The sequence below is a fragment of the Empidonax traillii genome, unplaced genomic scaffold, assembly GCF_003031625.1.
Source record: "Empidonax traillii isolate 1590-97213 ecotype Southwest subspecies unplaced genomic scaffold, ASM303162v1 scaffold11:size2795301, whole genome shotgun sequence".
NCBI lineage: Eukaryota > Metazoa > Chordata > Aves > Passeriformes > Tyrannidae > Empidonax > Empidonax traillii.
In genome coordinates, this window is record NW_020955204.1 from 442,615 (window position 1) to 469,664 (window position 27,050).

General features: G+C 38.7%; 1 protein-coding gene across 13 annotated transcripts in view; it reads left to right on the forward strand.

Moving 5' to 3' along the window:
• Positions 1–27,050, forward strand: part of CELF1 (CUGBP Elav-like family member 1) — a 57,627-nt gene extending 30,577 nt beyond the window's left edge. For 8 of the 13 annotated variants that reach the window (XM_027886075.1, XM_027886022.1, XM_027886070.1 and 5 more), the window contains 13 exons: positions 443–630; positions 1,058–1,140; positions 1,553–1,601; positions 4,800–4,934; positions 5,119–5,198; positions 5,561–5,722; positions 7,095–7,176; positions 10,187–10,315; positions 14,789–14,902; positions 15,084–15,269; positions 16,104–16,247; positions 17,899–18,066; positions 24,083–27,050. In XM_027886075.1, coding sequence (XP_027741876.1) covers positions 453–630; positions 1,058–1,140; positions 1,553–1,601; positions 4,800–4,934; positions 5,119–5,198; positions 5,561–5,722; positions 7,095–7,176; positions 10,187–10,315; positions 14,789–14,902; positions 15,084–15,269; positions 16,104–16,247; positions 17,899–18,026 — 1,470 coding nt within the window. In that variant the 5' untranslated portion in view covers positions 443–452 and the 3' untranslated portion in view covers positions 18,027–18,066; positions 24,083–27,050. The remainder of the gene's footprint in view (positions 1–442; positions 631–1,057; positions 1,141–1,552; positions 1,602–4,799; positions 4,935–5,118; positions 5,199–5,560; positions 5,723–7,094; positions 7,177–10,186; positions 10,316–14,788; positions 14,903–15,083; positions 15,270–16,103; positions 16,248–17,898; positions 18,067–24,082) is intronic. The other 5 variants (XM_027886083.1, XM_027886108.1, XM_027886115.1 and 2 more) reach the window with 5 other exon arrangements.

Genomic DNA, 27,050 nt, shown 5'->3' on the forward strand with positions numbered 1-27,050 from the left:
ATAGTTAGTATATAAAACCATTTGTAAAATGTTATCCTCCCATTTTCAGTGGTTACTGATAACTTGAGTCATTCGCGGGTAGGCTTGAGTTTAGGTTCCGTTCTGTTTTCTTTTTTTCAATAAAATTTTACATGGTTGAATTAGTGATATTTTTCAGTTATCTCAGCAGATTTATATCCTGAATCCCAGATGTTGACTACATTATAGGAACAAAGTTTTAAACAGCTGTGTAGAGTGTGTTTGATTTCCAAGTAAGCAGATTGCCAATGAATGTGAATATTTTCCTGTGTGCAGTACTGGCAATGTGCAAGAGTCTCTTTTTGTGTGTAAATTGTATTCATATACATCTATATATGTGTAGAAATATTTTTTTTTATCTTGCTGTAAGTGTTCTTTTGTCTGTGGAAGATATAAACCAGAAATTCCTTCTTGTTTTTCATAGATCAAAGAAAATGAATGGCACACTGGATCACCCAGACCAACCTGATCTAGATGCTATCAAGATGTTTGTGGGTCAAGTCCCGCGGAGCTGGTGTGAGAAGGATCTAAGAGAACTTTTTGAACAGTATGGTGCTGTCTATGAAATCAATGTCTTGAGGGACAGGAGCCAAAACCCTCCTCAAAGCAAAGGTGAGAAGTGTACTTTTCATGTGACACTTGGGCTTTCAGCCAGTTTCACATAGTTGCAGTCTTAGCTGTTTGCTTATTCAGAGATCCCTGTGTATTGGAGTTCTGTGTGACCAGGTGTGCATGCAAACCTGAGCTTTACAATCTTTAAGTGTATTTGTCTAATACTTGAATTGTTATCCAATCATTAGCTGAGCTGAAGAAATTAATTTTTTTTTTTTTTTTTTTTTTAGAACTCAGTAGTGATGACGATGCTTGAGGAGTATGGATTATAATTGCAAAGCAGAACATGAAATTAATACTCTGTTGCTCCACAGCATTGTGATGGAATGAATTTTGCATTGGAAGGATGGAAATGGGATTTACAATTTCTATACAGCATGTCAAGATTTAGTGTTCTTTCCTGACTAGCATTTTGCTTTAATTGCAGGGTGCTGTTTTGTTACATTTTATACCCGTAAAGCTGCACTAGAAGCACAGAATGCTCTTCACAACATGAAGATCCTCCCAGGGGTAAGAGCAGAGCCCTGCTTTCTGCATAACTCTGTCTTGTTTTTCTGAGCTCCAGGACCACTGAAGTACAAACACATGTTATTGTGCCCTCAAATAATGTTTTAAAACAACTATTCAAAAGCTCGATATCACGAGGTTTATATGATAAGAGATCTTAAGGGAATTTTGGAGCATTTAGGAGAATAATATGGTAGTGAAGTGGGTGGGCATGGCTTTTATAATTCTCTCTGAGAAGAAATGATGGTATGTAATTAGGAGAGCCTTTCTTCTAGGAATTTATTTAATGTTGCATATGCACCTCTCTAGAGGCAATTTAGGCTATAATTTCTTTCTTCCACAACTCTTGTGGGATGTATTTCATATAATACGAAGTGAATGTATCTAGGATTAAATAATCTTTTTTACATTTCAGATGCACCATCCTATCCAGATGAAACCAGCTGACAGTGAAAAGAGTAATGGTAAGCTTTACTAAAGTCTGAGTTGGATGGCGTTATTTGTGCTAATTTGGAAACTTGAGGATTTCCCTTTTATTAAACAGCTTTTGATGAAGTCTTGATTAGAGGCCTGATTTTTTAAAATTAAAAAATGAAAAGAGAAAGGTATGTTTTGCATATAGTAGGTAGTGTGAGTGATGTCTCCAAAATTCCATGACTCAGAGTATCTCCCACTGCTGCTGCTTGTGGTAGAACCATGTTGTCAGTTAGGGAAACATCCAGTGAGTTCTTCTTTTTGCTAAGGTGGTTTAAATCTTTGTTGGGGACATGGACAGTGGGATTGAGTGCACCCTCAGCAAGCTCATGGATGATGTCACTCTGAGTGCTGTAGTTGATACCCTAGAGGGGGGGATGCCATCCAGAGGAGCCTTGACAGGCTAGAGAGGTGGGCCTGTGCGAACCTCATGAAGTTCAAAAGGCCAGCTGCAAGGTCCTGCAAACATGGATACGGTCTGGTTGATGAGTGGATTGAGACCAGCCCTCAGGAGAAGGACTTGGGGATATTTTTGGATGAAAAACTTAATATAAACTGGCAACATGCATTTGCAGCCCAGACAGACAGCCATATTCTAGGCTGCATCAAAAGAAGGGCTAACAGGTCAAGGAGGGTGATTTTCCCACTCTAGTCCACTGTTATGAGACCCTACCTATAGTACTGCATCCAGCTCTGGGAGCCCCAGCATAAGACATGGACCTGCTCAAGCATGTCCACAGGAGGGCCGTCAAGGTGATCAGAGGGCTGGAGCATCTCCCCTGTGAGGATGGGCTGAGAGAGTTGGGGTTGTTCAGCCTGGAAAAGAGAAGGCACCAGGGACACCTTCTAGCAGCCTTACAGTATCTATCATACAAGAAGGACAGGGATGAATTGTTTATCCAGGAGTCTAGTGATAGCACAGGGGATAACAGTATTAAACTGAAAAAGATTTAGATTAGATATTAGGAAGAAATTATTTACTGTGAGGATGGTGAGACACTGGAACAGGTTGCCCAGAGGAGCTGTGAATGCCTGATCCGTGGAAGTGTTCAAGACCTGGTTGGATGGGGTTTTGAGCTGCCTGGTCTAGTGGAAGGTGTCTCTGCCTGTGGCAGGGACTTGGAACTAGATGATCTTTAAGGTCCTTTCCAACCCAAACTGTCCTATGATTCTATGAAACCTGTAACTTTTTCAAGTACTTGTCCAGTTTGAAGCAAGGCCTCAATGCCTTTGAAGGAAGTTTGTTGCAACTAGGGTAGGAGTGAAAACTTTTTTGTAGTATATAAGAAAGGTTGAAAATTACCAACAGTTCAGTGGAGAAGAAAAACTGAGTATTTCTGCACATTGACCATTTCAGGTGGATTAAAAACTTTGCATCCACCATTGGGTAAATTATCATTTAGCCACGCATTTCCATTTTGAGTTTATATACATACATACATACATGTTCAGATATATATATCAATATATGCTGCTGCAACTTAAGCAAATAACGTGTTTAACATCTTGTAGTTTCAGCCTTTCTAGGCTTGGCTGAATTTTATTTTCTTCATTTGCAGTAGTTTCTATAAGATAAGGATTATCTTCTCCATAATGCAATGCTAGTTTCAGAAAGCATAGGTCTTAAGATAATTGAAAGCAGAAAATGGAATATATGGCATCCTACACTAGAAGTAATTCCATCTGCAGATTCCTTCACGTGTTTACAGAATAAGTTTCTGTGTAAATATATCTGGAAGGGAGTCATTCCTTTGAAATATTGTTGGGAGGAGAACAGAATAGGTTTCCTAGGCTAAAATGCATCTTGCTTTACACACACACACACAAATATCCTGGGGAAATAATGGAAAGAAAAAAGAGTACTGGAATTTTAGGGTGATAATTCCAAGGCTGTTGCATAATTATATGAGTTATAGTAAATGGTGTAGGTGAAGTTAAGAAAGTATTTGAACCCTAATAAAAGGGATTCTGGATCTCTTGAACTAAAATGGACTGCAAAAAGTATTGAAAAGCAGCTTTCTGCTCTAAGAGTAGAAAGTGAACTAAGTACAACATTAGGATTTAATAGCCAGTTAAAGTCATGTCAGACGGAATAGTCTGGAATTTTCCTTCCTAGCACCATAGCACACTCGGCAAATAAGTTGATTTCCCCTCACCGTGGCATGAATGAGAGAAGACAGAATTGAAGCTTCAAATTTTGCTACAGCCTTCATCATACTATATTTTATATTGTGATGAATGCTGTGTTTCTAAACTGGTATTTTTATTTTCAAGTGTTATTCTGCATAATTTGCTTCATCCCACAAAAGGAAGTGTTTTGGATGTGATTAACCTCCTTAAATAAGCAAATCAAGAGGTATGAAATTCTGCTCTGAATTCAAATTTACCCCAGTCCCTCAAGTGACCTTTAATTGACATTGAGTAACTGAAAAGTTAAAAGAAATGTCTTTCTGAACCATTTATTTTAAAATAATCTGCACACTGGAAGATATTCTTCAGCTCTAATGTGTTTAGTAGCATCAGGATTCAGAGGCAAGATACAGTACCACAGAGTCCATGGCTTGATTTGAGGTGTTATTTTTATGCTCCTGGTACAGATCAGTACATATCACTTTTGGTGCATATTAATAACAGAAATAAAACTGTTCAATTTTTTTGCAACTGCTGTTGCTTGCACTGTTGAAAGAGGAGCATGAAGAAGTAGACACATCTAAATTTAAGTGATTGCTATGATGAAGAGGCTAGAAAGCAGCTTTCTGCAGTTCACTTGCTTGTTTATATACGGTTAGGTATGTTGGTAGTCTAAAGATAGAAGAGGCAGAGGAAAGAGGATGAAAATAGTCCAGTAAACCACATTCAAGTCTTTTTTTACCAGGAACTGAAAAGATACAGAGAAGTGCTGAATCTAACATATTTTTTACCTTTTTTGTTTGACATTCTTGCTGCTCACAGGCTTTGCAAGGAAAAAAACAGTGAATTGTAAACATAAATCATCATAAAACAGGCATCCTTCGAGTTCATTGAAGTATCTCATATGCGTCCTTCTTAATTGAAAACACAGTCCATTACTGGAAATCTGGTTGTGATAAGTCTCTACCCTAAATACAGGGTAATAGAGAAGACTTAATAAAATAAGATCTAGTAAGTGCATATTTGCTGGTAATACTCTTTTCCTTTTGATTTCTTAGCAGTAGAAGATAGGAAGTTGTTTATTGGAATGATATCCAAGAAGTGCAATGAAAATGATATCCGAGTGATGTTCTCCCCCTTTGGGCAGATTGAAGAATGCAGGATATTACGGGGCCCAGATGGCCTGAGCAGAGGTAAGCAGGAAGCTTTTTTGGCAGTTGGAGGATACTGCCTTTTGCAACTTAACTTGGAATTTCAGCTTTTTCTGTGATTCCCACCTATACCCCCTCCCCGCCCAGTAGGCACTTTGGTTTCTGTATTCATCTCAGTAATTGTGGATGTAGTGAAAGATTTGGTTTCTTTTTGCTTTTTCCCCAGGCTGTGCATTTGTGACTTTTACAACAAGAGCCATGGCACAAACAGCAATCAAAGCAATGCACCAAGCACAAACCATGGAGGTAAAACAAGTTAGTGGGTGTCAGGAGCAGATGTAATTTGTCTGGCAGTCACTATGGAGTTTAAGAGAAGGATAAGTGCAGTGTGTGTTTCTTCACAAATACTGCTCCTGGACCTTTGTGTTTGTTCTGCTCCTATTTTTAGAGTTCAAGATAGGAACTTCGTCTGCAGAGAAAATGCCAAAATACAAAACGGAATTAAAAGCAAACAAAATTTTAAACCTTTAATGAAATGTGCTATTTAAATATATATGTATATATAGACATGGGGGGAGAGAATTGCTTCCAGTGACTGGGTCTTAATGTAGTGTTTTTGTGACTGCTGGGCATAGCAAGTATGTAATTGTTTGAATTGCTGTTTGCAGGGCTGTTCTTCTCCCATTGTGGTAAAATTTGCAGACACGCAGAAGGACAAAGAGCAGAAACGAATTGCTCAGCAACTCCAGCAACAAATGCAACAGATCAGTGCTGCCTCAATATGGGGAAACCTGGCTGGTCTCAACACACTTGGACCCCAGTACTTAGCAGTGAGTTTCTGATTTGGGTTCTTTCATCTCTTCAGGGATTGCAGTGCCTGACTGTCTTGCAGTGTTTATGATACTCATTTTTAGAAGGCTTCTGATAGATAGGGGCGAGGCTCTTAATCCCCATTGTGTGGATGAGAAGGCTGAAACTGTTATGTGCTAACATCTGGACAGGATACATTTAAAGGGAGGATTTCCATCCCAGTCACAGTAGCCCTAATTACTGAAACCCTGGGTTTTTCTCCTGCATTCTGTAGAATGACTTTGTGCTTTTTCTTTATATATTACAGCTTTAAAGTTTACCCACATAAATGCCCTTTTCATATCTCTCTGATGAAATAGTTCTTGTATTCTTTTATCATTTTTCCTTTCTCAGCCTTTATTTCTCTCATCCTCTTCCAGTGAAACCTGAAACAGTACTCTGCACTGTCCAAATAGAAAAGGTGATCAGATTAAAAACAGAGTAAAAAATACAAACAATAAAAACCAAACAAATAAACAAAAACCCTACAGAAAATAGATAGAAACTACTCTCTTTAGCAGAAATAATGCAACAGACTGCTGGACTAGCTCTTTGTCACCAACTGCTGTTTGTCACTGACATTAGTTGATTTTACTGGGTCCTAAGGGGTGGACTTTTCATAAACTGATGTGCTTTGACTTATGTGGGTTGCCAGAGTTAGTTCTGAGAACTGTATTTATGCAATACAGGGTCTGAAGAACAGAAAAAGAAAATTTCATCTCATTCTTGATGTGCTATGTAGTTGAAATTCTCTTAGTACTTCTTTAGTTTTGGTAGATTGGAATTTTTTTTACAATAGCTAGTTAATGAAAAAATGAATTGGAAATCTTTTTCGTCTGGGCTCAGTCTGGAAATGTCTTATGTCTATGTGCATAAGGAAAGTGGAGACAGTTCCCTCTCACGGTGACTCTCTGGTTTTGATATGACATTGCCATTTGTCCTATGCTGGCAGTGTCAGCTGTAAAGTCTGTTGTGAGATAGCGTATGCTTAGGGGTGGCAGTCCTGCCTTAGGTGCTTTGAGTAGGAATTCTCTCTCACACTACTGATTCTGCTGGTTTTGTCTTGGTGTATTAGCTATAATTTTCCCTCACCATTGATAGTGTTGAGTGAGAAAAGCATTGTGCTGTTGCTTTGGCTGCAATAGGATGCATGGGTTGTGAGGATTTTCACTGTGGTGGTGCTCTGGCTGTATTTTGCAAGGGGAATTCTCTTTACGCTTTGCTACGATGAGGTGCATGGGCAGCGGGAATTCATTTGTGACGGCGCTCTGGCTGTGGTGTGATGCAGTTTCTCCCAGAAGCAGAGCCAGCCCTCACTCTCACTCTTGTTTTGTTTTTTGGTGTAATGTCTAGCTTTATTTGCAGCTCCTTCAGCAGACAGCAGCTGCTTCATCTGGGAACCTGAACACATTGAGCAGCCTCCACCCAATGGGAGGTGAGTTTTTTCCACCAGAAGACGAATTAAGTGCCAAACAAAAGAGGATGAGGGTAGAGAAAGTAGCAAAAGGCTGTAGATACATTAATGTCATTTGATATAACTAGTCCTGAGTTTATCCACTGCTTCAGAATGAATGGAATCCTGTGCTGCAAGTGTGGATGTTTCTTTTTAATCTTAGCTAACTATTGGTCTCCAAGGTAAGTGGTGGTATCTCTCCAACCACTGGCGTTTTAAATTATCTTCCCTTGTGAATAACAAAGAACGCTCTCTTTATTTTCATCCAAAGAGGTGCATGTGTGAAGAACTGCCTTTTGAAATAGGCACATTAATGCACGTTTCAGTGATAATGAATTCTTAGTTTTCCCATTTTCAATGTATTTAAGAACACAGCATTTAAGTTGACAACACAGTGTTGTTAGGAATGTGATCTAGTCATTTTTTCAGGTTTTTTCATTCATTCATTTGAATTATAATTAATTATGCCATTGCTGTTAGGGAAATACCGGCTTAATAGGTATGAGCCAAATTCCTTGACGGGGACTGCTAATCAGAATATTCAATAAGTATAGCAGTACTGGGGCTGTAAGTTGATTGTCCCTTCTGTCTTCACAGAACTGGGAATCATAAAATACATTAGTAACTCCATTCACCGCATTCCATTAATTTATCTGTTTGAAAAAAAAATCTGTAGTTTCAGTTTTAATACTGAGCACTTCAAGCTTTTAAAATTGCCTTCTGGAGTTTTACAGTAGTTCCCAATATCACGTGCCCTGTCTGTGCAGAGTTTGATCTATAATTGGCTTTGTACATCAAATTCGTGTTGGTTGGTGCACCCATCAGTAGCAATTATGAGCTTTTGCAAAATGTTATGTTTTTAATTGTAAGAACTTTGATTTTATACTTAAAGTTGTTTCTAATGTCAGGTTCCTATATTGACTTTTTTCACATTAGACCTCTTCAGAGCTCTTAGATCTAACATTCTTGCAAAAAAAGCAGTGTTTTTTAAAAATCAGTTTCACTGATATCCTGTAGGGTGGTGATCTATAATGGATTTTGTTATGCACGTGATACTCTTTTTCTCCCCTCTTGTGTCTTTTTAAAAGCAAGTTTTTTTAATAAAGGAGAAAGTACAACAGTAAGGACTGGGGCAGGTAGAAGGGGCTAATTAGCTGAGATATCCTCTGAAGTTTCCAGGGTAATTCTCTTCCCTATTCAAAAAAACAAACAAACAAACAAACAAACAAAAAACCACCACCAACAACAACAAAAACTTAAAAATTGAGAAATCATAGGTGTGAATAGCGTGTTGCAGGGCGTTATAAAAAGTATTCCAAGTCTGTGGTTCTTTACAGAAAAGGCTGTATTTTCAAAGTCGTTTTAGTATCTCAGCTTCTTTCTTGAAATTCATAGAAAGAGAGATTAAGTAGGTGATTAGATCCCAAAATATATCAGACTTTGTAGACAAAATTTAATCTCAACCCTGTTTGAAAGCAGATGGGAAAACAGTGTGATGACAAGAGGGCAGGTGCAGTGTACATGTGACAAACTGCTTCAGTTAAGGAAGCAAGCTGCTCTGTTTTCATGAGCTCCAGCACTTGCACTTTTAACCCTCTGTAGCACAGTAAAAGCAAAAAATAAAACCTTTTTTATTTTAACTTCATGTTTTTATGTTACAATGTCACTTTGAATCTAAATAAAGGCAGAATCCCCTTGTTTTGGGAACTAAACTTGACTAGGGAAACAGACCCTGTTACAAAGAGAAGACAATTGAAAAAGAGTTAAACAAACAAACAAACTATACTAAAGGTAGTATATACAGCATTGTCACTTACATTTTTGTTGTCTGCTTACATGCTTAAATTACAAAACAGAGCTTTTAATTATTTGAGATGTGTGCTTTGCCACCAAGTTCTTACTGTGTCCAAAAGATGAGATGCCACCTCTGTCTACAATGTTTTGATGTTGCTAAATGAATGGTGATTAATTTAATTTTGGTTTTAATTATGTTGGGAAGAAATATTATGGGATATTGGGAATTGTTAAAAGAAGCAAAAGTAGAGACAAAAAATGGAAAATAAGGGAAAAGGGAAGAGAGGCAGAATTGGAAGAATGGAGCTAGTCTACCAAAGAACTGTTAAAAACAATTCAGAAGAGATCCATTTCAGTGATAATCCCACAGCAGGAAAAGAGGGCAAAATTTGGTGCCAGTACTGACCAAATGGTTTCATTCAAAAATGATGACTCAAAATGAAGGTGACTCAAATAAATAAATTGACTAGTAAAAGTTCATAAGCACAGAGGTATCTTCTTGCCCCTGCAGTATTCCTTGCTGCCTATCTACAATATGATGTTTCCTGTTCTCCTTGCCACTGTGTTTGACCAGCTAACTTCCCTACACAAACATTGATTGGTCTTGTGGTCAGGAGTTGCCACTTAACAATTGTCTCACAATTGACTGTTGTTTCTTGACTGCCAGGAGGGGCAAACAAAACATACTGATGCTTAGCTGATGGTGGGTTAAAGCTGTGACTCTGTGACCACTGTGGTGTGAGGCTTGCTTGAAAGAATTTTGCAGTTACTGCTGTTCCTTTCCAAGGGAGTGGAGGGACATGAAAGTGGAGGAAGGTATTGGCCTGGTGTCTAGGCAAGTTCTCCAGCTTGCACATGAGCTGTCAGATCCTGACTTAACTCTCATTTGAAGCTGCTGTGCTTTTGTGACCAGAGAGAACACTGCTTGAAGATTTCTGTACTCTGGAGTCTATATCTGGGATAATGAATACCTGGCCTTTTCACCTACTGAATCACATCAATCTGGGCAAAGACAAACTTCTTTTTTAATTATAGCAAGAAATGATGATATAGAAAAGATCAGTAACTAGTAGTAAGTCTGTCGCTTTTAAGCTCCTTCCTGTTACTCCTTTGTGATGTGCTGAGTTTTTCGGATCTGTTCCCCCTGGTTGGTGGTGACTGTTATAGGAGAAACTCTTCATTCTTCAATGTGTTGCAGGACTGAATGCGATGCAATTACAGAACCTGGCTGCGTTAGCAGCTGCAGCCAGTGCAGCTCAGAACACACCGAGTGGTACCGCTGCGCTCACTTCCTCCAGCAGTCCCCTGAGTGTGCTCACCAGCTCAGGTAAGAGACTGCCTATGCTGCAGTGTGTGAGGGCATGGGTTGCCTTAGGAGTCATTTCAAGATAGATGTCATCTGTTTTGTCTGTCCTTTTTTGTCATTTTCATGTGGATTCCTTAATACATAAACAGTTTTTACTCATGGATTCACTGGCCTTTGTTTAGGGTAGATACCTTTGCTACCAGCAAAGCCGTTTTTACCTGCTGTGTTCCTTCCTCCAAATGGTCAGATTAATTCTGAGTAAAAAGAATTTTGAGGTCATAATAGAAAGACAGGTGACCCCCTTCCAGTCATGTTATTACAATCTCATCACATACTTGGTCTGTCTGTGGTTTCAGGCAGACACTGTGGCAGATGTGCCCTGTTCCTCTCAACATGGAAACAGAAAATGCCTTAAGCATGAAGTAATGCATTCTGTGCACTAGAGCAGTACTGTTTATATTCCATAGATGAAGAAAAGGATACTCTAACTTCCTCGTAGAAGTAGGAAAACAGAAACCTAGCACATGTACTGGAAAGCAGTTGTCTAGAACTTAGTGTACAAGTTGCACATAAAAATCTTTCTCTTATGTGGCTTTTTTGTGTTTTGTTTGGGATTTTTAACTTTAGGCTATTTAGAGACACAAAAATGTCTAAGTACTGTTCTTTTGTTGCCTTACTGTCAAATGTGCTCATTAAAAGCAACAAGCAAAAAATTCTATTATGCTTACAGAAGATGTGCTCAGTTTTTACCACAAATGAGGATCAGTATTCTACTCAATTATTTCTATCCTATTTTGAGTTATTACTAAATCCTGACATGGGAAGGGAGACCCTGTATGTTCCCAGTGTCGTTTTTCCAGTATCTGTGGCATCCAGCCTCCAGAATTGACATCCTCACCTGTGAATGTGAGAGACCCAAAGGGAGTTGGAGGCGATTTTAAATTTCCACAAGTAGCTTTTGGAATTGTGTAGAAGGATCAAGGAGCTGGACCAAGAGATTAAGAGATTACAAGGAAAAGCTGTTTAGAAAACTTTGTCACATGATTGGGGGTTAAATTATGGGTGCTTTGCACAGTTTTCTACTTCAAGAAGTTCCAAGAAAGAATGTGGTTCAAAGATTAAAATTTTAAAATTTATGTTTACTCCCAGCTGTGTATTTTATTCCTTAATTGAAAAACAAACAATAACAACAAAAAATTATGAGTTGAAGATACAAAAGAGCTGCATTTATAACCCACTAATGCTACTTCATCATTGAGGGAGCACAAAGGTGAATATATCTCATAATTTCTCCTATATTTCTTCATGCAGTAGCAGAGCAAAATTGTCAGGTTACAATTTGCTGTGAGTGGCATTTAGAACTAAGATTTCCTCATTGGCTGTCTTGTCTAATGATGACTGGAGCAAGTTTTTGCTCTGTTTTGTCAAGGTGGAGAAAGGGACTGGCAGGTTGTGCAGTTCAAATGTCAGATGTGCTGGAAAAGATGTGGTTTTTTCAGAAGTGTGCAGTGAAAGGACAAGGGCAATGGACAAAGTTGCAAGAGAGAAAATTCTGACTATATAGAAAAAGGAAATTATTGGCAAGAGTGATTAAACTCAGGAGCCAGGTACCACAGAGGCTGTGGAATCTCCGTCATTTCAGAGACTGAGAATACTATTGGAAAGGACCATGAACAGGGTGACCAAACTCAGAGGTTAGACAAGCTCTGAACAGACCACTAGACTGGATGATCCACAGAGGTCCCTTTCAACTGAAGTTATGCTATTATTGTGTGATTCTTTGAAATTTTTTTCCCCTCTGGGAATTTTGGCTGTTTCACAGAACTCTGCAAATTCTTTTTCCCTTGATGAAAAATATATTTCAGGACTCTGTTCCATTTTTGATCATGCTAGTGGAGCGGCTAGGGAGTGGGGAGCAGCTCATTTTTAAGTACTTTCTGTGCTGAATCCAAATAACCTTCTGATTGCTGGTCATATCAATAAATGATTGTGTGTCAACAATTAAGTTATGATGATGGGATATTTGAATTAATATTCAATACAGATGTATCAGTTCACTCTTCAGAGGCTTATAAGATGAAGCAGTCTTAGGTACAAAAGCAAACTTGAAATTCTCTTTTGATTAATATTTATATGCACATTCGCTCTGTATGTATTCACATAGATAGCTGTAGGAATCCACACAGAAGGCATCTATCCCTCCTGAACCACACCCAGACCTTGAAAAAAACTCAGTATATAGCAGTTCAGTACTATGTAAATGCCTGCCTTGTCTGTGGAGCATATGGCAACATCTGCTGTGATAACCTCTTAAACCTAACTGCAGATATGATGGCTACCTCCTTGACTTCTTTCCATCTGTCATCCAAATGTTCACCTGATGCTTATTTGGACATCTCTCCTCAAATTGCGTGATTGGTGGACAAATCCAGGCAGACCTTAAGCAAAGTTACCTTTTTTATTTTCTTTCATCTGCACTGATCTGTGTCTCGGGAACTTGGATGTCCACACCGTGCAGTCTGTGGACTATGGATAGGCTAAATGTCAAAATGGTTGAACTCAGTGGTGTTAAATATTTTTGTTGTGCTGTCTTCCTACCCATTTCAGGCAATATTTTTAGATAGTTCCGAGCAGTATTGTGTATTTTGATGTAGACTAGGGTGAAGCAAAACCTTCAACCTTGCTGAAGATGAGCTGCTCTTTGGAACTGAACAGTCTACTGCTGTACACACCTATAGGTAACCAATGTTGCAGAGACCATGGCCTTGTATAAACTCATTTAAACTGCTGACTTGTGAAAGGGATGTTCCAGAAAATATTATAGAAATATCTCAGGATTGGAATGTCTTGTCTGCCATCTTTTTGACTCTGACACCGGTAAGAATTGTCTGCTCCAGAGCAAAATAGAATGGTTGCAAATGCTGAGGTATGTTTCCATTTCTCCTCCTTCTAAAGGCAACCATCAAAGATCCAGCGAAGCCTAGATGATTTTAATGGCCCTAGTGTGTCTCTGGCAAAATTGTTTTCAGAGAAATCATAGTATTTCTGGTTTTACTGGAACTAATTCTGACAGCTCAGTCAGATTCATTGCCTGAATTTAAGTTCTCATTGCTTGGATTCAGATGACTGAATTAAAACAGACTTACTGTTTACCAGCCTCTACAAGTTGTTACTTGATGTCCAAGTTTCACTATCTTTCCTGGCTGTTCTTTATTACATATTCAAATTTTCGCTTCTTTTATGCATATTCAAACCTTCTCAAATACTTTCCATCCGGTTCTCTTAGAGTTAGCCTTTTTGACTAGATAGAACTCAGTAGATAGATCTAAGAAAATGTAACCTGAGTAGCAAGGAAAAAATCCCCAAACCACCCACCAAAAACTGCACAGAAACAATGTTAAGAATTGGGGATGGAGTAAAGAACAGGTATAAAGCTATAATGGGTTTTCATACCCATTGCTGTGTGCTGTTTTCTGATCTAAAATATAACATTAAAAAAAACCCAGAAGAACAGAAATGATGACTAGAGCTATGGAACTCCTTCCCTGTTAGGAGCAATGACCTGAAAACGGGAAGACTGATATGGGAGAAGGATATGATTAAAGCCTAAAAATATTTTAGTGTTATGATGGAGGTGAACAGGGAAAGAACAGACATTAGATATTTCAATAAGAGAATTGCAGGATACCAGACCAAGTTGTCAGCTGACAGTTCAAAAATAATAAAAGCTATTTCCTTGCATAGCGCATGACTAAACTGCAGAAGTCATGCCTTAGTCCAACAATTCAGTGTTTAAAATGCAGTGAAAATATGAATGAAAATTGTGACTTTATCACAAAGACATTGCCTTTGGCTGAAAAAATCCTAGATTCACAAATGGCTGCATTGGTCAATAGACTATGCATAGGAAGTATTCCTTTGTGCGTGCCCTGTATTTCTGCTCTACTGTTATTTATCTGCCTTTGGTCATTATCAGGAAAGGGCTGCTGACTTCGTATAGCAATTCCTATTATATATTATTTTATATATTATTATATCTTTATTTCGTAAAATACAGATAAAAATAAAAGTCTTGAATTTTCTTGGTATCTTCAGTACTAATGCATTTCTTGTTTTGTCTAAAGACATTTCAGATAAAGGCATCTAAACTAAATTAACTGTGTGTCCAGCTTTTTATAGTGGTTTGACTGAATTTATTTAAAATCACAACCCTTTAAAGTAGGGAAGGCATCCATTCTCCCTTTTACCTTGCTCTCTAACTTTTTTCCTTAACTGCTACCATTTTATTGGGGGTGGGTTTGGGGTTTTTTTTTTAAATGGTATTCTCATCTGTCAAATGGCTTTTCTTTTTTATTTTTTTTTTTTTACATAAACTATACTGTGTTGCCTTCATCTGCTCCTTACTACCCTTTATAGCAAAAATAACTTGAAAAAGAAGTTGCATTATCACAACCAAAAAATTTTGCTTGAAGTTTAATTATTTTATTTTAATAGCAGGTTCCTCACCTAGCTCCAGTAGCAGCTCCTCTGTTAATCCCATGGCTTCTCTTGGAGCATTGCAGACGCTGGCAGGGGCTACCGCAGGCCTCAACGTTAGCTCTTTAGCAGGTAAGTTACGTGTTGTGGTGGGTTGGGGGAGTAGCTGATTAACATTCCTCAGCCTGTGCCAGATGTGGGGGGTTATTTTTTCTGCTCTCTGCTTTCTGTAATACTGCAGAGTATTTGAAAGGTTATCAGTCTGGCTCAGTGGAAGCACGCAGTCATCTTTTATTTCCTCTTTCTTATCCAGGAATGGCAGCCTTAAATGGAGGACTTGGCAGTGGTGGTCTTTCAAATGGAACAGGTAGCACAATGGAAGCCCTCACGCAGGCTTATTCTGGAATCCAGCAATATGCTGCTGCTGCACTGCCCACACTCTATAACCAGAGTCTCTTAACACAGCAGAGTATTGGTGCAGCGGGAAGTCAAAAAGAAGGTAGGCAGACACCTGTAGAAACAACTTGAGAGGGGTTTTCAAAAGGGCAAGGTTAGCCCTTGCAGCTACCTTATCTGCAGATCTTTCATTTGGGGGCATTTTTTTAGAATCCTGGAGTTATTGAAGATAAAGAAGGAAAACCTGCACGATCTTTCTGTAAAGGGCTGCCATAAGTAGATTTTGTACAGGAGATTTCTCACAGGATTTGTCTAGTCTTAAACACTCTGTAATCATACTCCTCCATTTCCTCAGGGGGAAGGAGGGGTATTAGTGTACAGTGGGATACATCCCACTGTCAGAGAATCAGATGTGGTTTTGTTAATGTCGTTTTCTTGGTCCTTCACCTCTTCCCACAGATACTTATGCCAGTCTCTTCACTGTTCAGATTCAGGTTCAATTTAATATTTAGTGTAAAGTAATGAAGAATATAGGAGTAAGTTTTCAGCAGAATATGTAGGATGTTTAGAAGAGAATCTGTCAGATTATTTATATTTTGTATTGAGATTCACTTGGTTGTTTTGGGACCACAAGCTTTGCATAGCCATTTTTGGTTTAGTCAGCATCTGGGAGTCAAACTTATTATTTGGTCAAATATCTGTGTCTTGCACAATGTGTAAATTTCAAGCAAAAATGGTGAGAAAGAGCTAGAATTCTTTGATCAATCCCTACAAAGAGTCATGCTAATTTATTCTGGAATCGGGTTCTCTGCAGAAGTGTGAACAGCAGTTTCACTGTTTTATCCGGAAAATTTGGCTTGAGTGGCTCTTTCACCTTTTTTTGTGCATATGTTATCCATGCTCTTTCTGAATTTCTATTCCTACTTGTCATTTGAAGGTCCAGAGGGAGCCAATCTATTTATCTACCATCTTCCCCAGGAGTTTGGGGATCAGGATCTGCTGCAGATGTTCATGCCATTTGGAAATGTCGTCTCTGCCAAGGTGTTCATTGACAAGCAGACCAATCTAAGCAAGTGTTTTGGTACGTTGGATTTACAGCTTCCTCACAAGGGGAAGTGGAGAGGCAGGCACTCATCTGTTCTCTCTGAGGACTCGTGACAGGACCCAAGGGAACAGCATGAAGCTGTGTTGGGGAGGTTTAGGTTGGATAGTAGGAAAAGGTTCTTCACCCAGGGAGTGGTTGAGCACTGGAACAGGCTCCCCAGGAAAGTGTCCACAGCAGCAAGCCTGACAGAATTCAAGTGTTGGAACCATGCCCTGAGACACATGGTGGGAATCTTAGGGCTGTTGTGTGCAGGGACTTCAATGATCCTTGTGGATCATTTTCAGTTCAGGATATTCTATAAATCATTATCTGTAGAAAGGTAGCTTCTTTTTTGTAATCTCTTTTTCTGTATGTTGTCTAGTCTAGCTTTAAGTCAAGTAGGGAGTCTTTCTCCGTCTTCCTGAAAAATAAGTAAACCAAACGCTTCCAACAATAAACTGTATTTTCCTGATTTTCACTGTGACTTTTTTCTTTTCCCAATTTCCTACTCTCATACCTTGTTATATTCTTCTGGCCCTAGATAATTCGCCCTGAGGTTAGCTCAGCAGGTTAGAGGATGGTGATGATAACACCAAGGTCGTGGGTTCAAACCCCATATGGGCCATTGACTTAAGAGTTAGACTCAGTAATTCTTGTGGATCCCTTCCAACTCGGAATATTCTGCGATTATGATTTGTGTTTGCAGACTGTAATCGTGATATAGTTCCGTCTCTTCCCTCTTTCTGTCTTTTCAAAAATTGCTTGTGTTGCTGTATATACTACTTAGTACATTGTAAATAATGAATTATTTCTATTAATATATTTATATATACGTATTGAGGCTACCATATTGCATTCTTGTAGTGCTATAAAAAAACCCACTCTTCTGATAGATGGAGGTTCCTTGTGATGGAATAGAAGTGAGCCTTTCTCTACAGTTTTGATAGCTTTGTATCTACATCATATCCTTAATTTTTTTGTATTTGGGGCAGTAGGTGTGGACAAATATGATGCTTTGTGAGAACACAACAGTATGTTGATAATTAACTGTAACACATGCATATTGTGGATAGGTAGCCATTGACTGGAGGGGATTATTATTCCCAGCTTATTTAAAATAGTCTCCTTCAAAACGCTAGAGAGAAGTTTGTTTTGAGGATGATCTTTTCCAGGTATGATATATAACTTGTCATCCAAGAGAAACCTAAACATAGTACAAGTGCTACACTCCCTTGACAGCTACTTCACTTCAAACCAATCTGCTCCCATAATGTCACGAGGGTGATTTCAGTCTTTTATCTTTAATGAACTTTTGCATACAAATTAACATTTTCCACGTTTGGTTTTCTCCCAGGTATGAGTTCTTACAAAACAAACAGCAGTACTCACTTTTGTTGATAGACTAGAAAATGTTATTTTAATTTCCTGAGCTTTGTGTATCTCTTGGCTAAGGTTCCATATGTCAGAAAGCAGTGATTTGATAGAGCCCTTAGTAAGGAGTTATTATGAAGAGTCTGAAATAGTTATGAGCTTCTGAAAGTGGCATTTCATGCAGACCTCTCTGGCCCTGTGAGTGCCTGCATTTCCAATTGTGAGAAGCTGTTTTGGGCAGCTTTGTCATGTTAATTATGTCTTTTCCTTTCTTCAGGTTTTGTAAGTTACGACAATCCTGTCTCTGCACAGGCTGCCATTCAGTCAATGAACGGCTTTCAGATTGGCATGAAGCGTCTGAAAGTACAGCTCAAGCGCTCTAAGAATGACAGCAAGCCATACTGAGCAGCCTCCCCTCCGGGACTGGAGTGAGAAGGATCTTCTGGTAAGTTGGAGAGGAGCGCACTTAAGTGATTCGAAGCCCTAAGGCTGTGTTTTTACAGTCCTGGAAGCTGATCCATGCCTTCTATCTGGCACATCTTCCCTTGAAGACTCTGCTGCAGCCTCTGCTGAGAATCCCGCTTCGGATGGAGGACAAGTTTGTGCTTTTGTTTCCAGTGTTTTACTTTGGAGTTAGGTGCCATATCGATGAGGTTTTTTTTGTTTAGTTTTGTTTTGTTTTTTTTTCTCCCTTATTTGAAGTTTGCTGTGTTTGTAACCAGTGTGTGTTGAGAAGGACCAATGCCAGCTCCTTGTGGGTGGGGAGGGAAGGTTAAAGGGAGCAGCAGAAACTGACACCACACTGCCTTGGGTAGAGAGGAGAAGGGAAAGCAGAAATAACACAGAACAGCTGATGAAAACAAAGATAGGGAAGGAAAACAGTCTCGGGTGAAGAAGAACTGACTCCACATAGCCTTTGTCATGCCCCATCCACTCTTGGAAATCTTAACTATATGCCATGGTGGGAATTAAGTAAATCATCTCTAAAGCAGGAGACAGACTAAAAGGGTGAACACATTAACAAGCCAAAGGAAAACTGCAGTGTTGTGGTTTTGTTGGTTGGTTTTTTTGTTTTTGGTTTTGTTTTTTTTTTTTTTTTTTTTTTTTTTTTTTTTTTTTTTTTTTTTTTTTTTTTTTTTTTTTTTTTTTTTTTTTTTTTTTTTTTTTTTTTTTTTTTTGCTGTATATTAAGTAGTGTTTATATAGCACTGTGAATGTACACAGCACTTTATAAAATTATTAGATAATGTCTCTGCCCAGAAAATTTCACTGTCCATTTACGGTGGAATATTAATGAGATGCAGTGAATTTCTTCATATATAAGAAACCGTATCCTATGTACTTTATCTAGGTTTTGTGGAAAGGTAGAGACAACTTAGTCTGGATGAATACATTTGAGGCTGGAAAAAAACTTTTGGTCCCTGATAACCTGCAGAAGTTTTTTGACAATTTTTCTTCTTAACAGTTGATCACATTCCCTGTTTCTGTGGAATAATGTCCTTTTTTGCAGAGATAGCTATGAATACCTGCTCATAAGCATAATGTAACTGCTGATTGTTTATTGAAATGATAACTTCCTGTTTTGTTGAGGGTTTTTTTGTTGTTCGTTGGTTTTTCTAACAAACAAAACAATTTGTGCAGTGACATGGTCTAGTAATTAGGTGTTTCTTTATGCTGCAGTTTTCCTTTAAGGTGTTGTGTACCAGTGCAGAACAGGCTAACCCAGGAGCTGTGGAACCAGAGTATTGAGCCATTCAGTCTTTTTCTGCCTTTTGGTACTAGCTGTTATCTTCTCTATTGAAGGAAAATTGAACACACCCTTAAGTGTACACACACTTATTCTGCATATTAGTGTAATTGCTAATGCCTTGCTAAGGGCTTTTTGTTATTCACTGGTTTTAGGAGGCTCAAAGGACTTTTGACACTCTGGCCTGAGCTGTTATAAGAAATCGGTGTAGAGTTCCATTTTATAACCACCAAAATCGACCTCTGTCACAAGAGGAAGTTTACAATTTCTGTATGTCTTTAACAGAGGTTCAATTTACCTCATATTTTCTTCTTTTCCTTGTTTTCTTTGTATTCCTGGTTTGTGGAGCTGTTTCCCAGGGCACCAGCTAACACTGCAATCTGGGAGCCAGCTGCTAGATGATGAGTGCCTGGGTCGGAGGTGGGGTCAGAGCTTTGTGTTCTCCTCCACCAGGAGGAGCACTAAACCCATCAAACCTGAGATCTCAGTCAGAATCCCCACTTGTGTGCAACGATCTGTTGGGAATGTCAGGCATTTCCAGGAACTGGGCCCCCTATGCTCTCTCTCAAACCTCAGAAAACAAGGCCTGACCTGTACCATCCAAGGGGAGCCCTTTTCACTCTTAGATTGAAAATCCAACAGTTGATGTCAGTCTGTCCATACTGATGGCAGACAGATAAATCTGTCAGTATTATTCAAATCATTTTGTGGTGGCAAAGTTTCAAAGGCCAGATTGCCAAATTTCCCAGTTATGCTGGCATGTGGTACCCTTCTATGTTAGTTATTTGAATCTCTAGAAACGTAAACATACACTGAAGTGAACCATGTACACTTGAATTCTGCACCATGGGAAAGATGTGTCCTGGTTTTCTGAGAAAAGAGTGTTGGAGTGTGAAGGCCTCCAGGGTGATAATGGGATTTTTTTATATATATATAAATAATATACTTTTCAGAAAAAGACAAAAAAAAAAAAGGAAAAAAAAAACATAGTTGGGAGCAACTGCTCCAAGTGCAACCTGCTGTAACCAAGAATGTTGTTTCTATTTTTATAGAAGTTTTATACCGCTCCAGGGTGGAGAATATTTATTACCTAAATTATTTCACTGGAAAAAAAGGCCAGGGTTTTGTAGAATCCTGAATGTGATTGTTTAACACACATAATGATGTGCATGATTGAAACTACTGATTTTCAGTGGCCTCTTTGCAGCCCAACAACTGCTAAACGAGGAAGATGAATGCTGTGAAGCAGTGGAGGAGAGCACTGTGCTCTGGGGTCTCTACAGTCACTCTTACATTCTTTGCACCCTACCCCACTGTACTGTCCAAGACTTTTGTCCTGTTCTTCTTTTAACCTGATGCTCTGGCCTCTCTACTAGTCATTTCAGTTGCCCAAAATTAGATATTTTAGCTTCTTCATCCTATAGTGTGTCCTCAATACTGTAACTGACGGATCAAGCGTGGCATTGTTGCAAATAGGTGTGACTCCTATTGACTTCAGGAGATTCACCAGTTTACACTGTGGCTTAGTTTGATCAGTGACTCCTCCCAGACATAATCACCTTAAAGTCACCTAACTTGGGCTAGCTCTTGTGCCTTACTGGCATAACTATAAGTATTGCCAAAAAGAAAAGGAAAATAAATCTATGCAGGTTAAATTTTAAAAGATGTGATCCTCAGATGGTTTGAATCAATGCAGTTCAGCTCTCTTCAGTAGAGCTGCATCAGTTTTCACCAGCTGAAGATGTTGCCCTTTTTTGTGTATTTGTTTCAGATTTCTCTTTCTTGGTGTATCAATGTGTATGTTGCCAAAGTTAATAAATGTATCAAGTTTGTGACTTGGGCAGATTTTTTTTCTGATAACAGAACTGATCAGATAAAGTCAACATCTCTGCGTTTGTTTGGTGGCTGCCGCTGATTATGGAGATTTAGGCTGCTCTTGCTTTTCAGGCTTAAGCCAGTTTTCTTCCTCACTCATTGGCAGAAAAGTCTGGGATTTTGGGTACTTGGGGCTTACATGTTTTATTTTATTTTTAATTCATATCATGCTCTCATTTAAGTGCAAATCAAATCAGTGTCAAATACTTTATTTCCTGGATAGCAAGATAAAAATTGGTTGGGTTCAAATAAACTGCAGAAAGTTGCCTGAAGTAGCCACATAGACAAAGTATGCTGTATGCTTAAAACCAAAGAACCTGCATTTTCCACAACAAAAACTAGAAGGACTTCAGATGAAATACAATTCCTTATTACACATGCCACCAGCAAATATTGAACATATTTTAAGTTACAAGGTGGGATTATCTACTTCATAGATTTATTTTTTCCTCAGGAGATCTTTGATTTTACTGCTGTAATAAGGTGAAAGTATTATGAGCTTAGTCTGACACTACCTAGTGTCAGTATTATAGTAATTGAAATCACAGTTTTTTCAGTCCCCTAGATAATCAGCAGTCCAAAATAGGATAGCTCTTTGTAATTTAGTTTTTTCTTCCAGTAATGCAAAGCTTGCATTATTAAAAAATTCCTTTGATATAAAGTAACTAAAATTTAATCCTAAACAGAATGAGGATTGGAATATTTTGGAAATATTTGAGTCAAAAATGGGGAATATCTATTTATATGTTGTTGGTGAGGTAGTTTCCTAGCTGTGGACATTGCTGTCTGGAAAACAGGCACCTCAGAAAACTTTTCACTGGCAAATACCCATATCAAGAAAAAGCTTTTCATCTGAATACTGCAAGTCATGTAGCATGATAATTCTGTTGTGCAAGCTGAATCTAACTGAACTGTTCCTTCTTGTTAACGATTGTTAGGGAAGAACAGCTGAACAGAATGAAGGTGTTCCTGTTTCATTCAGAAATGTCTAAAAACAACTTGTATAAAGCAAATTTCAAATGAAGGCTGCAACTAAAAATGCTTTGAAAGCATGTAAAATTCTTTGAAAGCCTCTTGTTGCGGGCATTTAAACCTGAGGATGTTTTATGTCCCTGAGCATACCTAGCACAAAATATGAAACACAGAAGGCAGATTTATCACTGTTGTGAAAATTAAGCAAGGACAAACTGGAATAACTTTCTCCAAGTCTTTAAGTTCTTGTCCAGCATCTCATGGTTCTGTTCTTGTAGGCCAGTCTTTCCATAGGACTTCGATGAAACTTATTCTTTCCCTTCAACATTACTAAGTGAAATATTTGAAAAATTTCTATTAAAAAAAACTCAGACAAATCACACGGGATTTTGATGGTACATGCATAGACGTGACTTGATTTCATGCTTCTTATTGTTTCTCATGCCTCAGTTCATGAGAATTTGCCTTTCTAGTTTAGTAGTGAAACCTCACACCTGTCTGCAAACTATCTAGAGCATTTCTAGAAATATAGAAATAACTGCAAGAGTTGCATTGTACTCTGTTTGCTGGAGTTGGTTTCAACTCTATACTAAGTCCTTTCCTTTTGTTGGAAAGCACGAAAAGCAAATTAATCTCAGCAGTTCTAATAAGAGGAGTGTTGCCGGTTTAGTGGACAATGTGCTTCTTGTTGCTTTGGAACTAGAAACAACACTTGTTTTTCTCAAATATGCTAAAAATGCGGTAAGATAATGTGCAAATCTCACCTTGTTCTAGTCTCTAACCAGCAGCTTTCAGATGTACTGAAGACTAAGGCCACAAACAGGAGCTAAAGGGGAATTGGGGGAGTGGGGAGGCAGGAAAAGAGAACTAATCACTTCCTCTCTCCTCTGCCTCCCACTCTCAACCCAAAATGTTCCTTGTCACTTGCAGATCACAAGCTGAGGGGAGGGAACAGAGGTATTTATATCAGTTAACATAAAAATTACTTTTTTTTAAACTCTTCAAGAAAACTTCAGGAAACACATTTTTTCTGCTCATCAAACTGGCAACAGTGACTGTAGAGCTTCTCAGAGCCCAGAATCCCCTCCTCATGAATTCAGGGAGCTGGGGGCAGTTACATAAAAGGTTGGGAATGGAAAATCCCTGTGCAGGTCTAATGGTATGAAAAGTGCGCAGCTAGGACAAGTCTTAACTTGCAGTCAAGTCTTAAAGAATTCTTCTCTGATGTGTGGGCTTTTTGTCTTGTATAATTTTATTTTTTTTCCCCTTTCCCAAATCACCCACCCCCAGTTTTGTGGGCTCCTAGGGGATGAGAAGGGACTGTAGCTGAAGGATTTGCTGGGCTACTACTGCCTAAGAACTTCCAGTGTTAGAGTGCAAGAAAAGTCTCAACCGTCAAACCACCTGTGAATCCCTTGTGTCCTCTGTCTTGTCTCTCATGGTCTCAGTCTCTGTGACCAAATGTTAGCCCTGGAGTCATATTTTTTTGAATCGGTCTCCTGGGGAGGGAGCCTGCTCTGTTCTTCTCCTAAACAGAGGTAGTGGAGACACTGGGCACGGGGTAAGGTGAATGCATGCTAATCAATGTGTCACTAGGCTGTGGAATGCTCCACAGGCTGGGTCCTGAGAGGGAAATCCAGGCCTCTGCTTCCATTTGGTTTCTGGCAGTTTGATGTTTACTTGGTGTCCTTCATGTACTTTGACTTTTACTTGTCCATCGTTGGCATGTGCTGCCCTTCCCTGTCAACTCCCTTCCCCAGGAGATCTCATTGTACAGTGCCCATTCTTGTTCTCTCTCTCTGTGTTTGGATGTACTGCTCTGTGTAACTCAGTGGGTCTCCCTCTTTCTGGTTTGTTTTTTTTTCTAGATTCCTGCCGTTTGTTCATCGTTGTGCCTAAAGCATGTCGATGTGGCGTTCAAGTACATCGTCCAAATCCTTGTCTCTTCAGCTTCTCTGATGCTTGAACTCTCACCTTTGACCTTGTGTTGACCTTTGATNTTTTTTTTTTTTTTTTTTTTTTTTTTTTTTTTTTTTTTTTTTTTTTTTTGTGCTGCCAAATTGGTTTTGCTAGAAAGACTGCTGAAGGGGAATATTTAAACTTGCATTTGAATATAAAAGAATTTCTATTTTTCTAGACCTTCGTAAGATAACCACTTGATTTTGTGAATTTGATTCTTTGTAATTGTCTTCAGAGCAGCCTTGCTAGCATACCTTGTGGAGTATTTGTATTTCTGTGAACATACAGCCAATCACTTTTTAGGCTTAGTTTTTTCTGTGTGCTTAGTTTTAAAAACACAGTTTGAAGAAAAAGTCAGTTATATGGTGTGACTTAATCTTTCAGGCGACTTCTTAGTCACATTTTGCTGATTTGGTTTCTGTACTTGAGGAGACAGCATGTGTTTTTATGAGTTCAAACTTGTGACTTGAAGTGGCATCAGCAGAAAACACTTGAACTACATTTTCTTCTGATTGTAGCTACATTTTTGCCCTGGCATTTACTGATTTTTTTTTTTTTAATTATTATTATTTTTCCCTCGCTTCCCTGTGTGATTATCAGTCTGCAGTGAAAATTTGATCAAAGTTGATGTTGTATTTTGTTAAGTTCCAGCATGCTTGGTTTTTTTGTAACTACAATCTCCTCAGCAAAATGTGATGGTTTTGTTTTACTCTTTCAAATTAAGATAGTGCCCAGAAATGTTTTGCATGTTTCCTGCTGTTTTCTTCACACCCTCGTATATATCACCTTCACCTCTCTGTTTTCTATAGTTTGTGCAAAAACTGAGCAATTTAATGGGTTTCAAAGGTATCCTTTAAATTGGTGGTTTTGGTATGACAAATATCTGATCAGAAGCCACCTGAGGGCATCTACCTGTGCACTTAGACTGTCTGCCTGACAGAGCACCTGGACCTTGTTCCATATCCAGTGCTGTCAGAGGCTCTGAAGGTGCTTGGTTTTACTACTCATGTAGTGAAAGTTTTGGTGGAAGGGGATAGCTGGGAGCAGGAAGGTGGGGGAACTTCACAATATTTCAGTTTCCAAAGTTATGTGAAGCCAAGGCTCCTTTCAAATGCTTTACTATAAGCATTTTGTACAAGTCAGGGCACATTTCTGTAAAGTCCATCCCCCACTTTAATACCATCAATCAGAGCTTGGTGGCAGGATTCTGGAAGAATCTAGGTTAGCTCATGAAACAAAGTGTTTAAAATATCCCAGAGAAAGCATTTGTAAACCTGATCCTACAACTGCTGGCTCTTTTCCCAAGTGACAAGCACAATACAACAGCCTCTGAAGCTGTTACCTGAACAGGGTACCATCCCCAGCTCTCTTCTCAAGGGCCTTAGCTGGGGAATCTCTGCGGAGATTTTTTAATTTTTATTTAGTTTTTAATTGGGTAATGAGCTGAGCAGTTTTGCTGGCTTGCAGGATGAACTAGAACAGGTTACTGCTCTCTGGGTAGCAGGCTTCCCCCTGCCCTACGTACCGTCTGCACAGGTAGGAACTGGGAAGTAGCTTCTAGATGAAGTCACCTGAAGAGTGTGTGCTGTGATGAAGTTTCAGTCAGCAGCAGCAAGCTAGTGTAGGTGTCTTAACAGTAGAAATAATGTGAAATGAAATCCCAGGAGAAGGGTTTTTGCTGAGAAAACAAATAGAGTTTGATTGGATAGAAATCATAATTTTGTCCAGTGTTCAGGATAATGCAAAGATGTAAAGATTTTTTTCTACCCTAGTCCTGAGTTGGATGAGGATACTGTATTCTTAATAGGTGTTGACCAGACTTGTGTAGACAGTCCTTAATCTGCTTATAAAACAGAGCATGTTTGGATATGGTACATATACCTGGGAGTGAAACGTGAGGCTGGATGAGAAAAGGGTAGAGATTTATTTATTTGGGAAGTAGGGTTGTGGGCTGGCTGCTGTTAGTCCCACAGTCTGAATGCACAGGGCTGTGTGCCGGGGGGCACTGATACCCTGCAGTGTATGGAGTAACTATCAATACGTTTCTGTACATGCGCATTTGGTTCCATAAGGAACTTTGGGGAAACCTGTGGAAAATTATCTGAAGAAAACCAAAATGCCAAATGTTGGGTGTTTCTTTCCTTTCTTCTTTCCTTTTCTTCCTTTGGTTGTTTTAACTGTTCTGTGGTGGTTTTAATGGATTTGAGACAGTGGAGCAGCAGCTGCCTTTCTGATTTTTGGCTGCTTTTTGTGAATAATTTAAAAAGAAAATTTACATTTTGGAGACAAACCTGTGGGCTTTTTTATTGGTACAAACATTGTATTTAACACTAGGGGTTTTGTACAGTTTTTTGCCTTTTCTACTAGAAAACAATGTAAAGTGATTCACAATGTGACGAGAAAACAAATTGCCACTATGACCAAATGTAGAGTCTGTTCTGCAGTAACAGGATTTAATCAACTCGAAGTCGTGGTTCAGTCGTAGAAATGCTTTTCTTTACCTTGTTTGAGCTGTTCCTTTTTTTCTTGTTTTGATTTGCAAAACAAAATGTCTTTTTGTGTGAAATTGTGTTGTACTCTGTAGAAAATTTACTTTAATGGTTTAAAAAGCAGAGGAGCGCATGTTGCTTTTCTGATCTGATCACAGAGTTTGTGTAGTGGATTTAAAAATGAAAAGATTTGTTACAAGTTTGGAACAAGCGAGTATGTGTTAAAGGAATTTTCTTCCTTTTGTGTGTGTGTTTTTTTTTTTCTTTTTGTCCCAAAGGGCAACTTAAAGCTGTTTTAATTGCACAGACACACCAACAACAAGTCATTTTGTATATGCCAAGTGTGGTACCTTCCTTTGTTTATTTGCTATTAAACTGTTTGAGAAGA